The sequence below is a fragment of the Hypanus sabinus genome, chromosome 10, assembly GCF_030144855.1.
Source record: "Hypanus sabinus isolate sHypSab1 chromosome 10, sHypSab1.hap1, whole genome shotgun sequence".
Classification (NCBI taxonomy): Eukaryota; Metazoa; Chordata; class Chondrichthyes; order Myliobatiformes; family Dasyatidae; genus Hypanus; species Hypanus sabinus.
In genome coordinates this window covers 116,888,456-116,904,609 of record NC_082715.1, presented here as the reverse complement: position 1 = coordinate 116,904,609, position 16,154 = coordinate 116,888,456, and the positions used below count along the sequence as shown (strand labels likewise).

General features: G+C 39.8%; 1 protein-coding gene across 2 annotated transcripts in view; it reads right to left on the bottom strand.

The window, feature by feature from the left end:
* Nucleotides 1–16,154, bottom strand: part of mrps18a (mitochondrial ribosomal protein S18A) — a 124,169-nt gene that overhangs the window by 98,755 nt on the left and 9,260 nt on the right. For both annotated transcript variants that reach the window (XM_059982750.1, XM_059982749.1), the window contains exon 3: nucleotides 10,214–10,321. In XM_059982750.1, coding sequence (XP_059838733.1) covers nucleotides 10,214–10,321 — 108 coding nt within the window. The remainder of the gene's footprint in view (nucleotides 1–10,213; nucleotides 10,322–16,154) is intronic.

Sequence of the window (16,154 nt, the reverse complement as noted above, 5' to 3'; positions counted from 1 at the left end):
ACTTGCTCAATTTGGTCTATAAACTTCTAAACCTTTTGAATCCATGTACCTACTGACTCAACTGTCTTTTAAAAGTTCTTATTGTACTAGTACTCAACTATTTCCTCTGGCAGCTGATTCCACTTAGATAGCACCTTTTGTATAAATGAGTTGCTCTTCAAGTTCCTAATAATTTCCCTCCTCACATTAAACCTATGCCCTCTAGTTATTGAATTCCCAACCCCGGGAAAAAGGTGTCTGCATTCACTTTATCTTTGCCTCTCGTGATTTTATAGTCGACCTCTCAGTCTCCTGTGCTCTAATGAATAAAGTTCTACCCTACCCAACCTCTCCCTATAATTCAATCCCTCAAGACCTGGCAGCACCAGTGTAAAAGAATTTGCAAAAAATTATTTGTAACTCTTCTGGTTCTCTTGCCTTTCATTGAATTAGTATCCTCAGATTCCTGACATCTAATCAGTGAAAATGGCTGCTCCATCAACTCCTTGCTCAATTTCCCTTTAACCTTCTTTTCCCCCAGAGGATAAATAGATCAATCTGAGGGACTTAGCTTCTCTACTATTGTTTGTTCAGGGAAAATTGAATTTCTTTTTTCATAGATTTAGTTAAAAGAGAAACTTCCTCCTTTTTCACAAGAAAATATTCCCATGGGATCTTTAGCATCCAACTTTATCATGAGGAGGATGGCAGTCCACATTAAGTACTCAAAAGTAGGCATGCACAACTTCAAACCACAGTTTGACACACCAGCAGAGAGGTTCAAATTTCTCCTAGATGAAAGCTAGTTATAATAGACCCAGCTGATCATTACTTCAAAATTTGGATGACAGAACCAGACATCAATTAGAATAGTATGGCAAAGAATCAGCTACATTTCTCAAACAAGATCACAATGCATACTTCCACTGAAATACAAGAAAAAGTTAAGAAAATAGCCAAGTAACGCACACAAAATGCTGGAGGAACGCAGCAGACCAGGCAGCATCTACGGAAAAAAGCATAGTTGAAGTTTCAGGCTGAAACCCTTCGGCAGGACTGGAGAAAAAAAGCTGAGGAGTAGATTTGAAAGGTGGGGAGAGGGGAGAGAGAAACACCAGGTGGTAGGTAAAACTTGAGAGGGGGAGTGATAAAGCAAAGAGCTAGGAAGATGATTGCTGAAAGAGACATAAAGCCATGGAAGAAAGAAAAGAGTGGGGGGGGGGTGTGGGAGGAGCACCAGAGGGAGGTGATGGGTGGGCAAGGAGGGAACATGAGAGATCGAAAAGGGAAGGGAAACAGTAAAGAGTGGCGGGGGGACATTACTGGAAGTTTGAGAAATCGATGTTCATGCCATCAGGCTGGAGGCTACCCAAACGGAATATAAGGTGTTGTGGCGTTGTTCCTCCAACCTAACAGTAGCCTTATCCCGACAGTAGAGGAGGGCAGCAATGAACATATCCGAATGTCAATGGGAAATGGAATTAAAATGGGTGGCCACTGCAAGATCCTGCTTGTTATGGCGGACAGAGTGTTGATGCTCGGCAAAGCAGTCTCCCAATCTACACAGGTCTCTCCACACCGGGAGCACCAAACACAGAATATGACCCCAACAAACTCACAGGTGAAATGTCACCTCACCTGGAAGGACTGTTTGGGCCCTGAATGGTCGTGTAGGGATAGGTGTAGCACTTGTTCCACTTGCGAGGGTAAGTGACAGGAAGGAGATCAGTGGGGAGAGGCCATTCAGACTCACAGGTGAAGTGTCGCCTCACCTGAAATAACTTTTTGGGGCCCTATTACTTGGTGTTTCTCTCTTCCCACCTTTTAAATCTTCTACTCAGCTTTTGTCATCCAGTCTTGCTGAAGGGTTTCAGCCCGAAACATCAACTGTGCTTTTTTCCATAGATGCTGCCTAGCCTGCTGAGTTCCTCCGGCATTTTGTGTGTGTTGTTCAGAATTCCAACATCTGCAGATTTTCTCTTCTTTGTGAAGAAAATAGCCAACCTATACTAATTTTCCAGCTGACACTCAAGACATAATTATCTTCTGTGCCTGAGTAAGCTGTTATCCACAAATAAGGACCCTCACTATCCAGGACATGCTCTCTTTGAATTACTACTATCAGGGAGGAGATTCACGAGCTGAAGACCCACATTCAATGACTTAGGAATAGCTTTTTTCCCTACCACCATCAGATTCCTGACTGGTCCATGAACATGACCTCACTATTCTTTTAGTTTGCACTATTTAGTCAGTAATTGGTAGCAATTTTTGTGTTTTTGCGCTGGACTGTGACTGCAAAAACAACAAAGTTCACACCATATATGTCAGTGACAAGAGACCTGATCCTGATCTCTTAGACCAGGTACATCAGGGCAATATCACCTCGATATGACTTAACATTTTTTTTAAGTTGAGGAAGAGACACTTTTGACTAGAGGAACATTAAGACTAAAAGGTTAATTAAATGATCTTTCAAACCTACTTCATCATTTAGCAACACCAAGCCTGATCTTTTACAGCAGTGCCATTTTCCAGCAGTATCCATATCCTTTAACACTATCAATAACCGGCTTCTTTTCAGCATGGACATGATGAGCTAAAAGTTCCATTTCTGCAACAAAAATGAAACTGCTGGAAGAACTCGCTAGGCCAAACAGGATCTGAGGAAGCAAAGGTATAGACAACATTTTGGATCAAAACCTTCATCAGGACTGTATTATACCCTTGCTGTAAAATCACCAAATGCACACAGACTTTGGGACAAAGAATTCCAAATGTTCATCACTATGAGTGACGGAAATTTCCCCATCCCTGTCCTAATTCTCAACCTGTGTCTCCTAGTCCTAGATTATCCAGACAGGGCAAATGTCACTCCTGCATCTAGTTTGTAAAGCCTTAGATGAAATTCCTTTAAGTAATTTAACTGATAATTTTGTAGTTAAATACACTTTGAGGATTTGGGTACAATTTAGAAAATATTTTGGTTTATTAAGTTTTTCACTTTCAAGTCCTATTTTTTCTAACTTTTTTTAAACTTACTATGACTGATGTAGTTTTTAAAGAGTGGAATAGTTTGGGTATTAAATGTTTTCAGGATTTGTTTGTTGGAAACAGTCTCTCTTCATTTGAACAACTGTCAGCTAAGTATAGCTGTCAAGTCAGAGTTCTTGTTCTTCTTTGAACATGTGCAGCTTCCCCACTTGAAAGAGATTGAATACGCCTACCCAAAGGTTTTTTAACTGGATTCTACTCAACGACCAAACAATTTTTCCTTTTTCCTCCTTTTATTTTTCACAAATGCGGGAGTTTGATAGTTCCGTTAGTTCCATCAGTCATTAGTCATTAGAACTTAATCCTTACTCACCAGTCACTAGTCATTAGTCATAAGGTGAAACAACTGGCTGACGAAGCTAGCGCTAACCCAAACACAGTGACAACAGTGCTCTTTTCCATAAAACAGTCTCTCAAGTTATTTAAAGTTCAGCATCTTATCACAGATTCCAACGCTGCTCCCAGACTGCCGATACAATGCTGCAGGGTCCCCCCAAATGTTTCGGGCAGAAGCAGCACTCAGGCAGTGGGTTCCATCCAGTCTATCAGTGGATTCTAGCTATTACTTTTAAATTTTATTTTCTTTTACCTCTAGGTCCCAATACTTTCTAGAAACCCAAGTTTGACTTGACAATAGCCTACCCAAAACCCACTTTTTTCGATTATTTACAATTAGAGACTCCTTGCATTCTCAAGTACATATATTTCCTAAAAGTCCAGATAAGAATTTACTTGATACAATTTTTAATTTGAAACCCTTCCATAATGAATCTATATTTAATATTTATGGTATGTTGTTGGGAATGAGAAATATTCCTTTAGACAAAATTAAAAATCTCTGGGAACAAGATTTACAGATTCCAATTTCTGAGGATTCTTGGAAATAAAAATTTTAAATTGGTTAATACCTCATTGTTATGTGCCCATCATTCCCTTCTATAATTTAAAGTGGTTCATAGGGCCCACATGACTAAAGATAAGCTGTCTCGTTTTTATTCTGATATATCTCCCTAATGTGATAAATGTAACAATGGAGAAGCTTCACTAACTCATATGTTTTGGACTTGTCCAAGTCTTGAAAAATATTGGAAGGAAGTACTCCAAACTTTTTCGGTGCTTTTTAAAATAAATTTTAAACCTAGTCCTTTGACTGCCTTATTTGGTATTGTTGGAAGAAATGATATTATTTTGGAGGCACAGGATTTTAACATTTTGGCTTTTATTTCCCTTATAGCCTGGAGGGCATTGTTGCTTGAGTGGAAGGATGCCACTCCACCTACTCATACTCATTGGTTACATGATGTTATGTCTTGCTTAAATTTAGAGGAGATTCGCTGTTCAATTTCTGAAACTAGACAAGATTATTTTTACATTGTGGGGACCTTTTCTGAATTATTTTCAAAATCTTTGATTTGCTATTAAGCACAGATGTTTTATTACATGATAAGGATTTTTTCCTTTTTTTTACCAAATAGCTGTTTTTTTTATTCTGGTAGTGGGTTTAGACTTTTTTGTATAATAAAATTATCTTTTTTCAGTATTATGTTTAAATTTCATTTATATGGATCTGAGGTAAAGAGACTACATTTGTGATTCCAATATATTGTAATCGATATATATTACATATCCTACTGTACTCTGTATTCTTTTATGTAAGAAATCAATAAAAATATTGAAAAAGAAAGAAAGAAATTTGTGAGTTTCTATAAATTTTCTGAATTCTAGAGAGTACAGTCCCATTATACTCAAGACATTCCATCCCTGGAACAAGTCTAGTGAATTTTTGTTGCACTCCATCTATGCCAAGTACTTTTTAAGTAAGGATACCAAAACTGTATACATTATTCCAGGTACAGTCTCATACATCTTCCTTCCATTTGCATTCATATCCTTTCATAATGAAGGTTAACACGCCATCTGCCCTCCTCATTGTTTGCTGCACCTGTATGTTGCCTTCAGTGCCTTATGTAAAAACACACACATTTCTCTTTAACCATCAACACTATCAATCTCTCAACATTTAAAAAACACTTTGCTCCCTTGTTGAAATAATTATTTGTCAAATGAGCTAATTTTTCATAACTAAACCATGCAGCTATTTGGTTGTGGTTATCAAGACTTCTTCCCAACAAATGAGGTTGGCTACTTACAAAATCATTCTCCTCTGTTCCAGGCACTGTGCTAACTTTTCTTGAAACTATTTGCTTTCGTTAAATGCGCTTTATTCTGAAATTCTCCATTCACAGTAACTGACCCAACTACCTTTAGATCAGTAACTGAGCAATTGCATTAACTCTCCAAAGTAAACTCTGTGCTACATCCACACACTTTCCTCAGTAAGCACACTGAAATAGTTTGGCCATTCCTTATTATTTTTAATTAAAAATCTTAGGGCTCAGCCAACAAAATACTAATTCAATTTAAAAGCCAAGGGAAGTACAACACCTAATATTTGTGCAAGGAAGTAGCTCCTATTGTTCACTGCAATGAAACGTATTTACTTTGCATTCAATAGGGCCACATTCTTGTGTATCTGCCAATCTTGGCTGAAAGTCATTTAGTTCAAGGATTCAAAAATTCAGGAATTTGAAATAAATACTGATTACCTTGTTAAGACCTTCTTGAAGTGAATGATAACTGAAGGGTGAAGAAGTCTGTAGTGTGCTAATAAGGCAGCAAGTAACTTACTTAGTGCTTTTATCCCAGAGCTTCAACTGGATCCTGTTTCAGGACCACACCAGTCAAGCATTGCTCTCATAATGACTGAGGCCAAACAGTTCCATAGGCAAGTTGGACTCTTGATTTTACAGATACCCAAGACGAAAGCCTCACGTTGGCACTCTTTACACTATTTTCTTCTTTATAAAACATGATCTAATAGAAGTATTTAAGATGATTAAATGAAATGACAGGAGGAACTGTTTCCTTGGATGGTGAAGACCAGAAAAACATGCCACAGGGCAAGTTAAAGTTTACAAAACCAAGCTTGGTAGAGTTACAGAGCAAAAATGATTTAAATGAAAATCATATCCACATTGCGTGGCAGAATGGCTTAGTCCTGCCTTTACATTGTCTCTTCCTAATGCCAGGATCAGATTTGTGATACTGAGAGGATAATTAAGCTTAATTTGCTTCGATATCAAGTACAGCCAACTGGAATGAGTTAGGTATTTCTAAATTGACTGCACTCATGAAAGGATATGACCTCATTCAGAGTAACAGGCTCTTCTGTCCTCCACTGGGATCTGAGTTCCAAATCATCTCAGTCACAGGGGTTGAAAAATTTTGGTCAATGGCATAGAGGTAAAGTGAATGACGTTTGCTGGTTCGGTTCAATCAATTAGAACCTGAACAGTATGGGTAAATTGTAATGGTCTTTACGTCAGCAGTCTTTACCATGTCACCAAAGCTCCCACACAACTTGAAACTATTGAACAACACTCAGGAACATTACCCACCCAGTGCCCTTCTCCTCAGTTCTAACGTACAAACAAACTGGTCACCTTTGTTTTTCAATTAATAACACACAATCAACTGCCCATCTAGAATTTGTGATACCATGACACCCTGATAAGATTCTCACCTGAATCAGAAGGTTGTAAGTTCAAGGAATGAAAGCATAAAATACTGGATTTTTGAATAAGAGTTGCACTGTCAGGTTTGCCATATTCTGGATGAGAGAAGGCTGCACCCTCATCTGTATTCTTAGGGCTAAAATAACCATTGCTATTATTACTCAGCAGAAAAGTTATGCTCGTGACATGGCCAATGCTTAACTTAATATAATTAAGTTGTTTGAAAGAATTATAGGCCATTTGTGGTATCTCGATTTGTGCAAATTACCTATTATTTTTCCTGTTACTGATATGATTGCACTTCAAAAAAAAACTTCACTTCTTGTAAAGACTTGGAAATATTTGAGATATTGAAAGATATGTAAATCTTTGCGAGTAACTTCTAATCTAGATCAAGGGTCTCAATCTCAAGCATCGACAATCCATTTCCCTCAACAGATGCTGCCTGAGCTGCAGAGTTCCTCCAGCAACTTTTGTGTTGCTCCAAGTACTAGCATCTGCAGTCCCCTGTGTCTTTTAAGTAACATCTAACATGTTTTGATAATAAACCCCACTTTAGGGACTAATTCGGTACATCCATGGGCTGAAATATAGCAATTATCAAATTAAACATGGTCCTCTTGATGAAACCTGACTCATGTACGAAGTGCCTTGGCTTCCACTCAGCTTGCAATAGTTATCATCAAAGAGAGTGATCACATCTCAAAGATGTCTGTTGCAACACCTCAAAGGTTTTTAATCATTCACAGGTCGCAGGTATCAGTAACAAGGCCACTATTTCTTAACCTTCTTTAAAGGCCCTCAAAATGAGAGGTTTGGAAATTTCAAAAGATATGGCGGATTTTCATGGCAACCCAGCAATTTCATGGTCACTGTTAAAAATGTTAGCTCATTATCCTAAATTGAGTGAATTTAAATTCTTTAGCCACCATGGTAGTATTTCAACCCATGTCTCCATATCATAGCTCAAGCCATACAGTAATTTAACTACTGCGCTTCCATACTTTAACCAGGACAGCGTTGCGTTACAAAAATCATCGGATCTTCTGTGAAATTTAGGGCTGGGGAGGAGTTAGAATTGTAGGCAGACATTCATGATTAACAGAATATGTGATTGGAAGACACAGTTAGTGGAACTGGGATTATAGTGACCTCAGATTACCACAACTGTTCCGCAACCAATAAAGCACTCCTGATACAGTCTGTTGTAATAAAGAAAATCTGCAGTCAGTTTGCACAAGTGAAAATGACCAGGTAATCTGCTTTGCTTCAATTAATGGCTTAGGATCTTCTATACCTGTCTGGGGAAGTACTAGTTTAACATCTCAGGCCAAAGACGGCAGAACTGTAAAATTCAATTCAGACTGCATACTACCATCACAAAAGAATGTACAAAATTAGGACCAGGGATGCATCAAATAGCCCCTCAAGTTTACCCCATACCCCCATCCCATGGCTGATCTGACCTTCTTCTTCCCCTCTATGTTCTTTCCCACTCCCCGTAACCCTTGATTGCCCCTGTAATCCAAAAATCTATCTCAGCCTTAATTATACTTAATGATTCATCACCTCCTGCTCTGTAGGGTAGAGAATGCCAAAGATTTACAATACTCTTAAAAGAAAAATTCTTTTATCCTTGAATAGAGATGTAATACAGCAAGAAACAGTGAAGTGCAGAGCCACTGAAGTTGAGAATTTAACAAGAAGTTTGGAGTTAAGAAATAAAAAACATTTAAACTGGAGGTACTCAATGTATCTTAACACACCCAGGTGCTTACTAAATGGAATGAAAAACTCCCTGTTCTATGACAGCGCAGTACAGGACAGCATGTATCTGTGCTGGAACACAATCACCATATCCAGTCACATTTTCCCTTCTCAATCATCCATGAGCAAACTATATAAGGTTCACTTCAGGCTGTGGGGGCAGGGGTGCTGGGGACGGTTGCAGAAACAATATCATTTTTATTCTGCCAATGGATGCAATGACAGAAGGAGTGTTAAGATATAAACTAGGAATGGAGATACAGATGTTTAGTTTAGATTGGTCATGGCATAAAAAAGGTGGGGAACCCCTGGCTTATCTGCTATCAAACAGAATACAATTAAACAATGTTCTTTCAACCCTTTTGGACCCTGCATCTTTTATGCAGTTTTCTGCATTTTCAAGGATTATTAAACTTGTGCCCGAAATCCACGAGCTATTCACATGAAAATATGCCAATGAATCGCATCCAATTAAAACTGCATTTGGAAAAGAACAACAATATCAAAATGTGATTGCAAAGCCATCATTGTTATGCCAGTCAAATGCAACAGCAATAATTCCTCAAATGACATTAGTTAAGAGAGGAGTATCGAAGATGACACCAGTCCTTTGTCCCCATACTCTCAAACTCACAAACATCAGGCCTGTAACTCCAGCTACTGGCCCGGTCTCAATGATTCAGTCTTCAGCCTTTACACATTCAATCTCCAGACATGCCAAGCTCCGGACTTCTACCATCAGCTTTGCTCTCCAGATTTCACCAACCTCTGGGTATCAACCCTAGGACTAACGAATCACAGGTTTGACCTTCAGGCCTCCACCAACCCAAACTCTGAGATCACTGACCTATGAACTTGTGACCTTTAAATCTGTTCAACACATTAATTTAGGGGCGATAAAAGACAGAATTAGTAGTACCGCCTCTTCACAGTTCCAGCAACCCAGCTTCCATCCGTGTTCCAGTGCACTCTGTGTGGAGTTTGCACGAGGCAACAATTCACCTGCAAGCCTGTCGAGGTCATCTACCATATCCAGTGTTCCTGGTGTGACCTTCCCTATATCACTGAGACCCAATATAGATTGGGGGACCACTTTGTCGAGCACCTTCATTCCATCAACAACAGGGAGGATTTCCCAGTGGCCAACCATTTTAATTTCACGTCCCATTCCCATTCCAACATGTTGGTCTATGGCCTCCTCTACTGCCACAATGAGGCCACTCTCAGGTTTGAGAAGCAACACCTCATATTATATCTGGGTAGACTCCAACCTGACTGCATAAACATTGATTTCTCAAACTTCTGGTAATTTCTCCCCCACCTCTCCTTTTCCATTCCCCATTCTGGCTCCCTTCTTAATGCTTTCTCTTTTCCTCACCTACCTATGGCCTCCCTCTGGTCCCCTCCTCCTTACTTTACCCCCACTGTCCACTCTCCTCTCCTATTAGATTTCCTCTTCTTCAGCCTTTTATATTTTCCACATATCACCTCCCAGTTTCTCACTTCATCCCCCTCCCTCACCTACCTACCTTCCCACTCACCTGGCTTCACCTATCACCTTCCAGCTTGTAAAACTTCTTCCCTCTTCCTTTCGAGTCTTGATGAAAGGTCTTGACCCAAAACATCGACTTTTTATTCCTTTCCAAATATACTGCCTGACCTGCTGACTTCCTCCAGCATTTTGTGTGTGTTATTCTGGATTTCCAACATCTGCAAAATCACTTGTGGGTACCTTCTATCCGCCCTCTCTATGGCTATACTATTGAAAGTCATTCATTAAAAATTACTACTACACAAATTGACATTACACAGAAATATAACTTAGATAATATACTTACTGTATAGTCATATTTATGTTTCAGATTCCACTTGCAGATTGGACACTGTCCTGTAAGATTTGGAGGTTCAGAAGCTTCTGTCGAATCTTTAACTATTTTTCCTTCAATCTGAAAGCAGAATGGATGAATATGATCATTATAGATGTATTTATTGTATTACGATGTATTTATTGGTCAAGAATACTCTTGGGTTCTCCAAATAATTCAATAAAAATAGAATTCACCCTAATGCAAAGGAACTGATAGACCCTCATTGTTATGAGCCAAGGATAGATTATTACTATAATCTATAATCAAAGTTCTCAAAATGACTTCAGAATGCATTTTCTGCCTTGGAATCTTTAGAACCATTGCCAATTTCCCTGGCTTACACTGTCTGAACAAGTGCTGCAAGTTTGAAGAGTAGTGGCAATACTGTTGTTACAGAGATAAGACTACAACATAAATTACTGAAGGAACTAGAGTGGAGATGATGAGATAGAGACCATACATGCCTGATGGCCAGATCAATAAAAAGCCAATTAAATAGTTCACTTTTTTGGAAATGAAGAAGACATGTACGACAAAACTTAATACGATTTCAGCCCAGTTGTATCAGGAGCAATCACTGTTCTCATCAAGATGCAAACACATTTGTCCATGTGGTTACTGACAAGAACCCTTCCGGAGACAAAGTCATGTCTTTGCTCTGAGAACAAGATACCCACCACCTCCAGTCGGGACTAAAACTCAAATCCAGGAATTCACGAGAAACATGACCAGCAGCAGAAATGCATTCCACCAGAATATATCATCTGCCATAGACCTCCCTCAAATCAGGGAAGCAGCCTTTGTTCCATGATAACTGCAGTTGGTCATGACACCACAAAGTCTGGTGAATCTTTGACTGATACTGAGAAGAGAAAATTTTAAGATATGTTGATAGGCATTGAGTTATGGCAGAAGCATCAACGAAGAGGATGGAAATGACTAGAAACAATGTCAACAGCTGTGGCAGGGCTTGAATGTCATCATCTTCTACAAAGCAAAACCAACAACATAAATGACAACAAGGTTTTGCTCCGAGTTGATCTCAATGCCTTTTATGTTCACTTTGATCAACAGAACATGGAGTCACCTTCACAAAGTCACACAGCCCCCAACGACCCTGTGATTTCGGTTTCTGAGGCCAGCGTGAGAGCATCACTCAGATCAGTGAGTCCACAAAAAACGTCTGGCCCAGATAGTCTACCTAGCCGAGCACCAAAAACCGTGCCAATCGGCTTTTCGAAGTATTTCAGCAGACTTAGGTACCCATATGCTTCAAGCAAGCTTCAATCATACCAGTGTCCAAGAAGAATATGGTAACCTGCCTCAATGACTACTGTCCAACAGCAGTTACATCCACTGTGATAAAGTGGTCTAAGAGGTTGGTCATGAAGCATATCAATTCCTACCCAAGGAGTGGCTTGGATCAGCCTACTATCACAACAGGTCCACAACATCTGCCATTTCACTGGTTCTTTGCTCAGCGCTGGAACATTGGGACAATGAGGATACATACATCAGGATGGTTTTCATTGAATACAGCTTTGCCTTTACTACTATAATCCCCACAAAACTCATCAATAAACCCCAAGATCTCGATACCTCTTTGTGCAGCTTGATCCTTGATTTCCTCACTTGCAGTTCGGACTGGCAGTAACATCAGCACAGGTGCACCACAGGACTGTGTGCTTAGCCCCCTCCTCTACTTGCTTTATACGTATGATCGTGTGGCTAAGTACAGCTCCAATACTATATTCAAGTTTGCTGAAAACGGTATTGTTGATGGCTGAATCAAAGATTCATTTACTGTCCAAAGTAGCTTGGAGAGCTACTTCTTCTCCAAGTAGCCATGAAATGAAGAAAGAAAAGCTGCACAACCATCATCCCCCAAATCCCCCTTCCCCGCACAAAAACAGAACAGGCACATCAACTCCCAAATCCCTCCTTCCATATTAAAAAAACAAAAAGGAACAGGCATATCGACCCCCAAATCCACTCCCCGCACAAAAGAAAAGGAAAAAACAAGAAAGATTAAACTAGAAACACAGAAAACAAAACAAAATTAAAAGACCAAAAGAATTCTATAGTCCAAGTCTAAATCCAAAACACAAAAAACCTGGGCAACATTCTCCGGGCACAACAGCAGCCTCCCATCTCCAATGGTGTAGCAAAGTAATGCTCGGTGATCAAAAGGCAGGCAACCAACGCTCACCTTTCGCACTCGCTTTGATGCTTCAATCTCTCTTGTCATTTCCATCAGCACACAATGGAAGCTTTAACTAGCAAAATGGACGAGCATCAGCTCACGCCCTGTCCCATAGCCTGCCCACCACGAGGTTCGTCCATGCTGCCACTGTCTCCCAGAATCCTATTGGAGACTGCAAAGAGCTGAAGCACTCAAATGATTTCCAAACTTATGCATTGCCTCATTGTTTCAATCTCCCTCATTGCTTTCATCGGCAAACAATGGAAGCTCTAATTTGCGAAATGGAGATAAACATTGGTTCACATCCTGCAGCTGTCCTGAAGCCTGCTGGTTCGCATACACTGCCAAGTTCCTCGTGGAGACTGCAGAGCGCTGGAACACCCAAACGATCTCCAAGGAGCAAATCAAAGACTCCACAACAGACCTAGAATAACATCCAAGATGAAAAGCAAGCATAAAATACATAAAAGAAGTGAAATATATGGTCTCATGATCTATCTATAAGATGCCAGCCAAAGCAGCGTTGTACACACACGCCATCTTGACCACCATTTTGGTAGAAATGAATTGGCATTCGATGAAAATCTGATTGAATGGTACCACAACAACCTCTCACTCAATGTCAACAAAACCAAAAAACTGATTATTAACTATAAGAATGTTATAAGGATATAAAAATGATCATAGAGGCACAGTCAGATCTGTAATTACAGATAAGTACCTTTATTGTCTCAACAGAAGAACATGTGAACTTACACAATCAATAGCTGTATGCAAACCTACTAAATTTTCCCAACCTTCCATGAACAAAGAAGAGAAAAGATATTACCTATTAAAAAGGAGTTTTTGCAGCTGGCCACATGTTCCTTGTAGTTCCATTTCAGGGCAGATCAGATCCATGATAGTTGATTTCCTACAGTTACCAGCGCTATGTTTTTGGAGCTCCTAATTCGAATAGTGTTCCATCAGTTGAACTGGTGGATCTCCATCCAACTGGTTCAAAATCATGCTACCTACATGAATCACCTTCTTATTGGTTCTAGTTCGGGGCTACAATCAACATTATTTCATGGTTCTGTCACCCCCCGCCTTCTTTCGATTTTGACTGGTCCAGCCAGAGTCTAATGAGATCACAGACAGCTTCTTTGATAGGTCTGGCACTTTACATAATAAAGTTACTCATCTGAGAATGGCCTCAGGTTTAGCAGGTCATTACCTGAAGGTCCTTGTGTTCACATTCAATTACTCTGATTAAATTATCTCTGAGCAAGAATCAGTTCAGAGTCCACAAAATGGGTGGAAACAAAGACATCTGGTTTGACTGCTTCCCCTCACCTTGATTGATTAAAATCTAACTTGTAGACTGTAGTTCCTTCTGGACAACAGGAAGAAGAAACAGGATGTCCATGAGCCAGTCCTCATTAGGAAAAGGAGGTGGAGAGGGTCGGTAACTTTAAATTTCTTGGCATTATCGAATCAGAGGATCTGTTCTGGGACCAGCATGTAATTGCACAGATTTAACATGTCACCTAAAACTTTGAGCAACTTTTATAGATGCACATTGGAGAGTATCTTGACTGGCTGTATCATGGACAGTATGGAAACAACAATGCCCATGAACAAAAAAGCCCAAGAAAGTGGTGAACACAGCACAGTCCATCACAGGCAAAACCATTCCCGCCACTGAGTACATCTATGAAGGCGTGGAAACCACAGAAAGGGTGCTGAGGAGATTTTAAAAGGATGTTAACTGGATTGGGGAGCATGCCTTAAGAAAATTGGTTGAGTGAACTCTGCCTTTTCTCCTTGGAGCGACGGAGGATAAGAGGTGACCTGATAGAGGTGTACTAGATAGTGAGAGGCATTGATCATGTGGATAGTCAGAGGCTTTTCCCCCGCGGCTGAAATGGCTAGCACAAGAGGGCATAGTTGTAAGGTGCTGGGGAGTAGGTACAGAGGAGATGTCAGGGGTAAGTTTTTTTTATGCAGAGTGGTGAGTGCGTGGAATGGGCTGCCGGCAGCGGCGGTGGAGGCAGAAACAATAGGCTCTTTTAGGAGACTCCTGGATGGCTATGTGGAGCCTTGAAAAATAGAGGGCTATAGCTAAGGCCTAGGTAGTTTTAAGATAGGGACAGATTCGGCACAGCTTTGTGGGCCAAAGGGCCTGTCTTGTGCTGTAGGTTATCTATGTTTCTATGAACACCGCCACAAGAAAGTCACATCCATCATGAAGGACCCCACCATCCAAGCCATGCTCTTCCCTTGCTACTGCCATCAGGAAAGAGGTACAGGAGCTTTAGGTCCCACACCAGGATCAAGAACAGTTATGAACCAGCATTCATAATTTCGCTCAACTCAACTCTGAAGATTCCACAATCTATAGATTCACTTTCAACTCTACAACTCATGTTCTCTGTATATTTATCTTCTTTGTACATTGGTTGTTTGTCAATCTTTGTGTGTAGGCTTTCTTCCAGTGATTCTACTGCATTTCTCTGTTCTAGTGTAAATACCTGCAAGGAAATTAATCTCAAGGTATTATATAGAGACTTTGATAATAAATTGACTTTGAACTTTTAGCCATTTCTATTTTGCTTTATAAGACACAAGAGACTGGGGAGAAAGAAACCATCAGAGCACTGGGTTGATCTTACAGTTCAAAGATATACCAGTTAGTAGGTCAAATGGTCATTGTAAATTGTCCTATGATTAGACTAGGATTAAAATAAGTGGATTGCTCTACAGTACGGCTCATTGGGTCAGAAAGGTCTGTTCCACATTGTATCTCCAAATAAATAAGTACATAAATTGATGTGTACAGCTTATAAAGTCTCCGTCTGACTCACAGCTGGAGCGCATGAAAAATTCCTGATGAAGAGTCTCATCTCAGAGACATAAGAGACTTCTGATGCTGGAAATCTACAGCAACACAGGAAAGAGCTGGAGAAACTCAACCGTCCATTTCCTTCCAGCTCCTTCCTATGTCGCTCCAGATTTCTAGCATCGGAAGTCTTGTGTCTCCAAGAACAAATCCTTATCATTTGTTAGCCAAGATTCATTATCAAAAGTTCATGAGCTTTTTTTAACACTGCCATTCTTCCCACTTTCTCTTGATTTTGACTGGACAAACTAATGTTGATACCGCTTCCTGCTCAATTCCTCCAAAACCTCACACCCACAATGCTTACTTGCTTTTTTCCCTTTCAAATTTCAAGTTCAGGTTTATTGTCATTCAACCATACACATGTATAGCACCAAGTGAAACAACATTCCTCTCGACCAAGACACGTACAACAGCACGTATAATTCACACACAACACATAACGTGATATTGCCACAAATAAGTTAATACTAAGGCATTATGACACAAGTTAAAAAGTAAACAGTAGCACTTCATATGTGATGAGACCTGGCTAGTGCCAGGAAGTTCTGTAATCTCATTGTTGGTACCACTATACAACTGTCGGTATTGAAATTGGTATATCAATTTTATCCATGAGGAAAGCAGTTCTTAAACTTTCACTTAATTGTTTCTCCAAATGCTTTCAATCTATAAAACCATATTTCACCTAGTTTCGCAATTTTAAAAAACACACATCACAAAAATTTCCAAAGAACATGGTGTTAAGACAGCTATGCTCAAAGTTCAAAGTAAATTTATTATCAAAGTACGTTTGCAGATATATGTCATATATAACACCAAGATTC